A 12,057-nucleotide genomic window follows, 5' to 3' on the forward strand; every position below is an offset into this window, starting at 1 on the left:
TGCTGTTGTCTTGTCTACAGACAGCCTGACACTACCCTGAAGGAAGCCAGAGAGTTCCCACACCTACAAGGGGAGGTGTGATGGAACCCTGCTACCACCCAGCTGATTGTTACACAGAGTTGGATATTCTTTGAGTCAAACCAGATCGTATAAAATTTAATAATTATTTGCAGTAAGAACTTGACATAACACAGATGAGTTATATCAGAGGGTTTAGTTCTATCTTCCTCAATCAGCTTTATAAAAAGCACAGAAGCTTAAAATTGGAAGGAAACTTAGGGTAGTTAGTATAACTTACCAAATTCCTGTTTTTTTGTTTGTTTGGTTGGTTGGTTTTTTGTAGCATTTCAAACTGGAGACAAATTCCAGATATAACTTCAGTTCAAAGCAGGGGGTGACTATCATGCTAGCTTTTTTGTTTTAACAGCGAAGTCACACTGTTGTCACATATGAAAGCCCCAAATTTGGAGGCTCTCTCCATGTTTAACTGCTACCAAGATAGTCCTCGTCCATCCTATATTTGTGATATTGCCTCAAAATAGTTCACAGATCGCAGATAACCCTTTTTGTTCTCAGCAGAGTTATCCAAGTGTATAATTGCCCCGAACCTCTTCCTGAAGTTCTCCATACCTTCGATGGACTATTAAATAGCATTATAGGGTTGAAGCTGATGGTGACTAGGGACATGAGGGACTTCAGCACTCATGCCTGCAGATGTCCCTGCACGGCCTCTGTGACAAGCCAGGAGACCGCTTTGGGATGAGACTGGCAGTCAGCTCAAAGGCTCAGGAATAGGTGAAAATAAGGGAATGAGGACGTCAGAGTCAACTCCGCGGTTCTGGGCAGAACAGGCATTGTAATAATGGGACTGTGAATTTAGTTTCATTTTGAAGTTTTTTTTTGTTTTTGTTGTTTTACCTTGGGTCTAATAATGAAATACATTTAAGAATAACATTGTATTTCTTAGTTTGGCACATCTCAATCTTCAGAACTTAAAGCAGTTCCACTTTCAAATCTGTAACATTTTTTATTTTAATGAAAATCACTACAAATGTGTAATTCCTATTTTTCCATGACTGCAAAATAAAGGTCAGCTTCCCTTTTCCCAGACACCAATTACTGTAAGGCTCACGTAGCTTCATGACTTTACCTAATACTTAGAAATATACATAATACATGTTATGTTTATATGTTTTCCAACTTGCGAAATAGAATGCAATTTTTTTAGAGCACAGTTCTGCAAATGTGCCTAATGATAAAATTCTCCAGAGATGTTTATTATAAATACTCTGAGGCTGTTCCCAGAAGATGCAATTCAATAGATCCTAGATTAGGTTAGGTAATCTGTGTTTTTAATAAATTCTCAAAAAAATTTGGAATTGCATTTTATAGCAGATGGTGTGTCTTCTATTTATTTGTAGTTTTTTCATTCATTTCCCACTGCATTTGGTGCCACAAATCTTCATTCCACAGATCTTTATTAAGCACTTCTCACACTGTGTTGGATTATAAATTCTTAAAATGAACTGATATTGGCTCAGATATGGTCTCTGTCCTCAATGAGAATATAGATCAATGGAGAATGCAAATATGTGAATGGACAGTAAGGATGCAGTGGGGTACAGTATTAATAGCATGGGAAGCACATAAGTAGGGCAGCTCACCTGGGTTTGGGGTTGGGAAATGTTTCTTAATGATAGCTATATCAGACTAATGACTCATACAAGTGAAGGAGGGATTGATGCTGCTTGGTTAATGGAATGATATTGATGTTGTTTATTGAAATTAATCACATGGTTACCATGACCATGGAAGCAGATAGACAGCAGAGTGGGGAAATTGAGGGAGGGCAGGGATAGTGGAGAGTAAGCTTAGACTGAAGCTGTGTAGAACACCAACACCAGAAATGGAAAGAGAAACATGAATCTGTAAAGAAGACCAAGAGGGAACAGAAGGAGGAGAACAACCTTGAGAGTATGTTGGCCTAAAGGGTGGGGCAAAAGAGGATCCCTGTCAAGTGCTACAGAGAGTTAGGCCTGCTTTAAATCCATGAATTTAGCAAGAGGGAGATTAGCATTAATTTATCGGAGCCATTTCAGTGAAACAATGGAAGTGGAAGCCAGACTGAAGTAAATTTAATTAGGAGAACAGAAGTGGTAGAAGACTTAAGGAGGGAGGTCCCTTTTCTTGGGAAAAGATGGAGTTCAGAGACAGGTGAGGGGATTAATCTCTGGCATTGTGAAGAGAGAGCAAGTGGAGAATTATGGATGCAATTGTATGAAAGCTTGAAGACATTGCAGAAAATAGTACAACAGCTTCATTTTCTCTGCAAAGTGGGTAAGGTCATTTGAAAACAACAGATAGAACTTGAACCAGATGCTGTAGAAACTCAGAAGAGTTGGCACTTGACATTGAGGGCCCCGTTGAGGATTAGTTGCTTCAGGCACAGCAGGTGCTCATTAAAATTACCCGACTGATGGAATGACCTCATTTATCAGCTTTTAACAGATTCTTCACATAATTTAATTAATGGGCAATATATGCTAGTTAATATGATTTAACCAAATCTCATACATGATCCATCATTCTTACCACTTAATTTTATCATAACAAAAAGTCTATGAATATGCAGAGAAGACACACTACATGTCAGGTACTAGGTACTGAGTGCTGGGCACTGGGCAGTATATACAATGAGTGGAACAAGGTTAAAGGTGCAGTCTGGACTGTGGCACTCCTTTGTCAGATTATAGGCTTTTAATGCAAAGCTACATAGAGAAGCCCAATTGCCATCCCCCCACTCCTCATAGCCCTATAAAATTCCATTTTGCTCCAAGGGGTGAAAAAAATCACCCTCTTCTTAGTAAAAATGCAACCCTAGACAGTAAAAATATTAGTAAACTTTTAAATTAAATTTGACATTTCAGTAAGTCAAGAATCAGAAAAGTTAAATAACTAGGGACAGAATGGAGATGAAATCAAAGTCAAAAAATCTGGAAACACTTATTGTCTCTGACTTCTAATACGTGTTGGAGAAATGATAATAATAGTAATAAATAAATAAACAAACAAACAAACAAATAAATAAATAAATCTTAAATAATGAAAGGCTAATATGGAAATTGACTGAACGGCGGAATGACCAGTCGCTATGACATGCACTGACCTGCGGCCTGGTGGTCAGTGTGCTCCCACAGGGGGAGCGCCACTCAGCCAGAAGCTGGGGGAGCGCCACTCAGCCAGAAGCTGAGCTCATGGCTGGTGAGTGCAGCAGCTCCCGTCTCTGCAGCAGTGCTAAGGACCCCTCAGAGATGTCTGCCTGCTGGCAGGGAGAGGGCCTAAGCCGGCAGGTGGACATCCCCCAAGGGGTCCCGGACTGCAAGGGGGTGCAGGCCCGGCTGAGGAACCCTCCCACCCCCAGTGCATGAATGTTGTGCACTGGGCCTCTAGTAAATAAATAAAACAAGCAGCCACAGTGTGTGTTTGCTTCACACAGGATTTCCTGTATCCATGATAGTTCAACATATAGAACCCACACAGGGAGAATGAAGAGCAGGCTTCATTATACTCAGAATTGTGTATCCCATTTATTTATTCATATATATAATTTAATGTTAACTTTTTATTTTTAATCCTCACCAAGAATATGTTTTTTCATTGATTTTTTTTAGAGAGAAAGGAAGGGAGAGAGAGAAGGGAGAAACATCAATGCGAGAGAGAACCATCGATTGGTTGCCTCCTGATGCCCCTGACTGAGGATCAAACCCGCAACCTCAGCATGTGCCCTGATCAGGAATGAACCTGAAACCTTTTGGTGTATGGGACTATGGGACCATGCTCCAACCAACTGAGCCACCCAGACAAGGCTGGTTTTATCCTTTTTTATATATTTATTTTTTTGCTAATACTCACCCAAGGATATTTTTTCCATTGATTTTTAGAGAGTGGAAGGAAGAGAGAAAGAGAGAGAGAGAGAGAGAGAGAGAGAGAGAGAGAGAGAGAGAGAGAAACATCGATGAGAGAGAGAGACACATTGACTGGTTGTCTCCCGCACTGCCCTGACTGGGGCTGGCAATTGAACCTGCAACCCAGGTACCTGCCCTTGACCAGGAATCAAACCTACAATCCTTGTGAGCATGGGATGATGCTCTAACCACTGATCACACTGGCCAGGACTGGTTTTAACTTTTAAGATGACATAAGTATCTCTTTCCTGATGGATTATCCAAAGTTAAAATGAAATTTATTATGTGTCTTATACAAGTCACACCAAAAACCTCTATAATTGTTCTAAGATTAAATATAACATGTTGGAGCAAAATGCCATGAATATATGAAAACTGAGAGTTACAAGGGAAGTGGTTTGGCAAACTTAGTGTAGCACCAAGTACTCCTCCTCCAGTTCCTCATCCTCAAGGACTACTTTTTTAAAAGGCACAAAAACAAGAAGTTCACAGGATGTCTTACATAGAAACCTCTGTATTTCAGAAACTATTCAGACTCGCTTTTAAAAAATAAAGCTACAAACTCTACATATTATATGAAAGTTTAACTTTTCTCTAGAAGATGCTTGGTATAGACTCCAATTCAAAATAAAACTTACAAAAAGCCCTGTATGTTGAAAAATGGATTTTTTCAGCTCAAAGATTAAAGTGTGAAATATAACTAAGCTTAAATATAAACAGCGGGGTGTTTTTTTAGAGAATTTTTTAAGGTGAAAAACAGAAAGACATCATAGTGTGTACATACTGTTGTTTTAGTAAGATATATAACTACTATGAGAGAAAGAATTTGAAGAAATAGGATGCACAGTAATTCAATACAAAAAAGGAATGCCCTATATCAATCAAGTATACAGCAGGAAAGGGTTAAGGAAGAAATACATATTAAAAAACCAGAAATGTATTTGAAGCAACACATTAACATTTTAAAACAGCTTTCATAACCACTTAAATGATTATTTTAAATTTGGGGTTTCAGAAATGTAGTTTTTATTTCTCCTGTTTTTTAGTGAATGATAAAATAAATGTGACCCACTCAGGTCATAGCTATGTTAAAAAAGAAAAATTAGAGATGGGAAAATATGGCTTAATAAACATTCTTGCTTCTGTGATTCTGCTCAAAATGTGTTCTGATCCTGTAAGAATCCGTTTAGGAGATAATGGTTGCCGTCCTTCCTAAGCTCATACCTGTTTTAAAGGCTGGATTCAAAATATGCTTGCCGACGTGAAACTCCTGAAGCAGTCCTTACGTTGTTTCAGTTGCGTCCATATTAAACACAAAAGCATTTTTAGAAAGGAATTTTCTTATGGAATGCTACTAATTAAAAATGGACATTTTATTTTTTTTAAGAAATTAAAATCCTGGAAGAAAACAAGGAATTGGAAAATGCTTTGAAAAATATCCAGCTGCCTAAAGAGGAAATAAAGAAACTTGAAGTGGATGAAATTAGTAAGATCTTTTAAAAACTTCTCACTTATAGATAAGAAGTTAAGCACTTATCTTGCTTTTAAAAAATGATACCGTAAATATTATATTCCAAATATGACATTATTACTGGATCTTAATTAAAACAATCTTGCTGTAACAACAGTTACAGTTTTACAAAATGTTTTTAATATGCTTGTAAATAGAGTTGATCTTATAGTTTTCTATAGTCCTATTTCAAGGCTTATTTTTTTAAAGAGCTTATCTAATTTTAATTATAGAATGTGTGTTTCTAATAAACCAATAACTCAAGATTTCTAGTAATTCATAAATTAAACAAAAATATGTAAAAATCTATTTAAAACATTTTCTGGATTCTCAACAATTTACTAGTGACAAATTGATTTTATGTTATATATGTTATTAAAGGAAATAAATAATACTGTGTGTATAGTGTAATAAAGATTTTTCTCTCTTTTTTCCCCCCTAAGCTTTATGGTACAAGATGATTTTTCCTCCTCAATTTGACAGATCAAAGAAGTATCCCTTGCTAATTCAAGTGTATGTAATATTTTCTTTGGTGTAAAAATTATTTACTGAAAATATGTTGGATTAAACACACATTTATGAGATAGAATGAACCACTCTCTTTAGTAAGATTTCCTATTGATGCTGTTTTTATATATTCCTCCACTAATAAGAGTAAATAAAATATGGCTATTTAAATAGATTGAGGAAGTTTTAAGATTTTAGATGGACTTGCTTGCATTTGCTGTGTTGAATTTCCTTTGTATGGCAAATTGCCGAATGTGTCAGAATACCTTTGAGATAAATTGCAGCCAAAAAAAAATATTGTAAATCATCTTAGCATCTTATGTAATTGAGTTAGAAATGAAATAAGGGAATGGAATACATTTAGTGGAATAACACCCAAAATCAGTGCTGACCTACACACAATTTGCTTAAAACACCATGCATTTTTTTTAGTATATCTTATGTCTGCTTTTAGCAAGTGGCAGGTGGCAGAAATGACGAAAAACCCACACATATTCCTTGAAATGCCAACCCTAGATGTATCCGTTTTGGGGAATAGGAGAGGCTGTGTCCCAAAACAACTTCCTCATAGCAAACCTCTGGGGAAAATCCTGGTCCTCTCTTGATTTTGAGCCAGTTCTAATGCCACTGTTATTGAAATCTTATCACACAAATGTACTGGGAAGTACTAAAGGCAATTCTTGGCCATGATGGGAAGTTGAGTTTTACAAAGGAATCAGAGATTCTATTTTTTCTTTCCTGTAGGTATGGTGGTCCCTGCAGTCAGAGTGTAAGGTCTGTATTTGCTATTAGTTGGATATCTTATCTTGCAAGTAAGGAAGGAATAGTCATTGCCTTGGTGGATGGTAGAGGAACAGCTTTCCAAGGTGACAAACACCTGCATGCAGTGTATCGAAAGCTGGGTGTGTATGAAGTTGAGGACCAGATCACAGCTGTCAGGTGAGCACCTGTCATTCAGGCAGAAATTGATGTACGACAAAAGTCATGCAATTACTATTAGGTTTCTCATCCTTAATGACTTAATTCTTTTTTGCCTATTTTTATAATGTCTATTTTTCCAATTTCATCTAAAGCTATCATTAATCTTAAAGGGATATTTTTGTCCAAGATGAGAAAAATATTATTCATAGAAGAGAGCTGATAAATGTGTAGAAAAGTGATTTATAGTGATAGTGACAAATACTCTCTTTCGATGTTGGTTATTCTTATATCTTTTATTTATTAACATGCCTCACAATAGCAGAAAATTGTGTATAATTTTAGGGATGGTCTGTGGGAAACCAAACAGCTGAATTTGCCAAGTATTGTGGATTCTAATTCACAAATTTAGTTGGTCAAGATTTCATCAGCACTCTATACCTATAGATGTTAAACATTTATTTGTAATAAACCAGCTGTGAAGCATGGTTGTATTAGCATAAAAGTGTTTCCTTATTTTCATTTGAAAAAAATTAATTTACATTACAGAAATTATATTATGAAAACATTTAGAGAAAAGACAGGTTTATGACCTGAGTCCTTCTTCTCAACTACATTCTCAACCACAATTTATGGATCAATCATCTTTTCCTTTAAAAAAAACACACAAATTATAGTCATCAATATTGTTGCTTATTTGAAAACACTGTTCAGGATTTTTCTGGATATGTCTCTATAGTTGTTGGGTTTCTATTATTATTGGTGTGAGTAGATGAAGGTAGACAATAGTAGTTTATAAATGTAAAAGCGAACACAGGCTGACCGCACTCTTAGTCACACTGTGTCACACCAAATAGCAATTTAGAAAATCCATTAGTACATTTCTTTGATCATCTTAATGTTATTAATAGTCATTGATTTCATTCAGCATATACAACACAGATTGTATTTTACATCTAGGAGCCAGGCCCAGACAACACTTTTCTGTATTTTGTCTGTAATCAAAGCAGAAAAGTTTAGACTCAAAAGTAATTATTTTTTAAAATAGAAAAGTAATCATAACCCATATGTTTTCCAATTTTTCTTCCATTCTGTGAACAGTAATACACACAAAAAATTTGATTAAAAACAGACTCTGAGTAAAATCTTACAAATCAGTAAGTAGATTATCAAATAACACTTCACAATCTGTAGGGCATCATTCATGCCTACGTTGTAGGAAGTTCCATCTTTCTTATGAATCCAGATTTTTTACCTTTCTGCTATTAACCTTGGGAGAGTCTTCTGCCTGATGGAGAGAAATAGAAGAGATAGTTCAAAGGAAAACTCCACAGGGAGATAAGTTTCTCATATAAAGACTATGGTGTACCTTACCGGGAATATTAACACAATTGTCAGCATTATAGACCTAATTCTTTTCACACTTCAGTTCAGATCTATTTGTATTTAAACCATGCAATAAATGACAGGTAATCCAATGACAGGTAATCCTGGGACCACATCAAAAGATAGAGATGTAAATTATGCCTCACTTGTAATCAATTAGATATTTTCCAAAATTCATAGAGCTAAAAAGTGGTTTGTTTTGGCATTGATTAAAAAACAATCCCATGATCATCATTTTATCACCACAACATACCAATGACAACAAAATTTGACATTATATTTTTGTGCATTTATTTGCCACCGAAAATGTAGCATTCAAATTTAAGAATACCCCAAGAAACAACACAGATAGCTTCTTAATGTGTCCCTTGGATGGAATGGAAATGTAAACCTGAAGCCCATGTAGAAACCTTAAAAAATGTTATTTCTGATGTTCAACATACAGCACAAGAAGCCAAAAAGTCTACTGCTTTTCACAATAACATAAATAAGTGTCTTTGGCATTTAGAATTGCAGGTGGACCAACCAGTGGCAGTAATTGGCTACCTTTATCTCCAGGGAACTATTTTTAGAATGGAACCTAAAGAAGGTCTCCTACTATAGATCAGGCAAATGGTCACTCATTTACTCAGCCACTCAACAAGATAAACTATTAATACATGCCATTGAAATACACTCTGTATAAAAGTGTGCAGTTTACAATCTCTAGTTTCGATGTACTTACAATCTTTGTAAAGTGGTTAAACCACCTACACACTAAAGGGATAGCACTGCTGTTCAATAAAACTTTCAGTAAACACCCTAGTGAACAAGAGATAGCTACGTGGTCCACACCAAGGACATACACAACAGTGAAGATGCCAGTTGGGGCTGGCCTTGGCTTTGCTTGAAACTATTGTTCTGCATAAGTGACAGGGAAGCCTTGGAACCCAATGCTTTGAGAAAACAAAGGCTAAAAAAGATAGATTCATAATGATAATCCTGGAAATAACTCTGCCACAGGTTTCCCCAAGAAGTGTTTTAGGAATCCGACACTGCATGTCTGACCTAGGGAATTGAGATTACAATCCCTCTGTGGTAGCCCTCAAATTACCTCCCCCAAAAAGAATGAAATTTGACCCTGTGAATCTCTTATAAAATTCAATCTGGCTAAATTTTTACATACTAAAAGAAAATTATATGTATATGCTTGGAAACAGCAGTAAATTCTAGTCAGGGTCAAAAAAGAGATTCAAACAAAGAAAAGCAAGGGGGAAAAAGTTTAAAAAGAAAATGCACAACCTCACAACTTTTGACTACACAAAGGAAATCTTTCAAAGGAGATGCTTGTGAGGTCAAAGAATAAGTAAAACTGGAATCTGCTTTCTTCGAGCTTCTCTGCAAATGTTACATATGTGAGAGCCAAAAATTCTGGTAGATATAGAGTCAACTCTGCTCATTTGGGATATATTCGGCATTTTTTACATTCTCACAATTTGGAAATGTTATATAACTTGAGGTTAATAATAAGGAAGAATTATGGGATAAAAATATATCATACTATTATACTTGGTATCAATAAGAGCATTTCTAAAATAGAATAATAATTGATCACTAGAATTCCAAGTTGACCTTTGGTCTAGGGCTATTTTTTTATGAGAGAAAAGTTGTAAAGTTCAGTCCAGCATCCCAAATTAGAAAAACATGCTTTTTCATTTGTTACTAACATTTTGTTGATTTAACCACATTATCAACAGTGTTTCTGATAACCCTTCTGGAAGCTCTTTAGAATTTGGAGGTACGTTTTATAGAGCCTTGTTGGTCCCAAAGTGCTCATATTATCTAGGTAACCTTTAACCTAGTCCTGCCACATTAAGTGTTAATGTTTCATTTCCATGTTAACTATTGCGCTATCACTTCCTATGAACGTCATCGTTTCAGAATACACCTAGGAAGGGAGCTATTAAAAATTTCCTGTTCCCAGGTATCACCTGTTATTTGCTTTTACCCCAGATGCGAGGTTATATGATTGCTAGCTTCTGGGAGATCATAAAAATCGCGATTGCTTTTATGGCTCAGAACTGTCTTCAAGCAGTAGTGGCAAGCTTACTTTTTTAACAAAGGAAGTGAACCTTTTCTTCTTTCATTGGATTTTTGGAGTTGGAGGAAGAATTGCCAAAATGCCACAATTGGCCGCACATTTTCTCTGCTTTACCATGAACGGCATCCACACAGGTAGCAATTTTCCATTTGCTACTGCATTTCCTCCCTGTACAAGTCTCAGTGTCCCTCAAAGTTGGTGTTGGGTAAGCTGTGACTGACGGGGCTTCTTCCCATCTGTTTGTCCCGGGCATGTACCCAACTCCTCTGCACACTGGAGATGCACACGTCGAATCAGTGCAATGAGCAACATGGTCACTGTAGAGAAGCTCAGTGTTTCAACTAATGAAAATCACTCCATCCTGCCTGAGGAGAAGAGCCAGAAAGAGCACTAACATAGCTGAAAGGAACAAAAAATGTGTTTTTCTGGGGGCATGTCTGTCACTCTGTCTCCTCTCCTTCCCATTACTGTTGCATCCTGGCCTCTGCAATGGCTCGTCCAGTTTGCCTTTTTCTCCCTCTGCTTCCATTTCTCTGAGAGTTTCCTGAGTTTTTAATCACACCATTCCCGAAATAAATCACAACTTCTCTGGAACACCAGCCCTCAAGGGAGCATGGGATAAATTAGACTAAAAAAAAACATTGTGTGTGTGTGTGTGTGTGTGTGTGCGCCAACCTTGCAAAGTTACATTTCTGAGGGCTTCCCGTGACTTTTAAAGGTTGCCCTTCAGCATGCCCCTTGTTCCTAAGGAGAGATTTATTTTCAAAATAGTTTTCAAATGGAGGCTCTTCTGTGATGGAGCTCAACTGAACCATGTCCATGTGCTAAAAGATACACGTCATTGTTCATACCATGATAAACTGAGGGTACTGAAGTATGAAATGGGAGAGGGATGGATATTTTCCCATGGATGGCTGTGACCAAAAATGAGATGGTGATTATCACTAGTGTCTAAGCAAACAAGGGCATGATAAAATAAATACAATTTTAAAAAGCAACAACAAAAATATTATTTTCAAAAGCTGGGGATTTGGAAATATGGCCCTAGTCATTGTGCCACTACCCCTTGTGTTACTGTGAGCCTGTCTCTTGACCTCTCTGAGTTGCACATAACTCACCCACACACTTAGGTTATGGGGCCTTCCAGCCCTGAAAAGCACTACTCAATAGATGTACATCGGAGTCCAGAGGATCCTCTTATCTTTTGCAGAAAACATGATAATATTCTTTTAATTATTTGTAAATGCAGCCTGATTATGCATGTGTTTAAACAAAGAAAATGTAGCGCTTCTATTAAGTTTTTGAATTAAATATGCTTGTGTAATGAAGTAAATGTCATGTCATGTTTCCAGGACTCCTTTGCTGCAGGTAGCTAGTGGCTACCACTGGATGGTGCGTATAGAACTTCACCACTGCAGAATGTGCTAGTCTAGGAGGATCCATGGTATTGGGGTGGGCCTGCCCTCTTGGATCCATGGACACCTTACTGCATGGAGAGAGGGGTGCAGCAGAGGAGGACCAGAGTGGAGTCCTCTAAAAGGGGGACATGCTAGCCGCCCAAGTTCAAGGACAGTGTGTGGGTGGAGTCAAAGCCAGGATCAGAGGCTGCTAACAGGCTACTGAACAGAGGGAGTGGCCAGAGGGGCCACAGTCAGGGGTCAGAGGAAGAATGGCTCAACTCAAGCTGAGTC

At 37.2% G+C, this 12,057-nt stretch overlaps 1 protein-coding gene across 3 annotated transcripts in view; it reads left to right on the forward strand.

Annotated features, from left to right (window-relative positions):
- FAP (fibroblast activation protein alpha) overlaps window positions 1-12,057 on the forward strand; it is a 72,632-nt gene that overhangs the window by 48,821 nt on the left and 11,754 nt on the right. The window contains exons 19-22 of one of the 3 annotated variants that reach the window (XM_023745499.1): window positions 5,353-5,451; window positions 5,919-5,988; window positions 6,727-6,921; window positions 10,279-10,309. In XM_023745499.1, coding sequence (XP_023601267.1) covers window positions 5,353-5,451; window positions 5,919-5,988; window positions 6,727-6,921; window positions 10,279-10,294 — 380 coding nt within the window. In that variant the 3' untranslated portion in view covers window positions 10,295-10,309. Of the gene's footprint in view, window positions 1-579; window positions 826-5,352; window positions 5,452-5,918; window positions 5,989-6,726; window positions 6,922-10,278; window positions 10,310-12,057 lie in introns of those variants that run through there. The other 2 variants (XR_002826596.1, XM_023745502.1) reach the window with 2 other exon arrangements.

Source organism: Myotis lucifugus, unplaced genomic scaffold (genome assembly GCF_000147115.1).
Source record: "Myotis lucifugus unplaced genomic scaffold, Myoluc2.0 scaffold_5, whole genome shotgun sequence".
In the NCBI taxonomy this organism is placed as follows: domain Eukaryota; kingdom Metazoa; phylum Chordata; class Mammalia; order Chiroptera; family Vespertilionidae; genus Myotis; species Myotis lucifugus.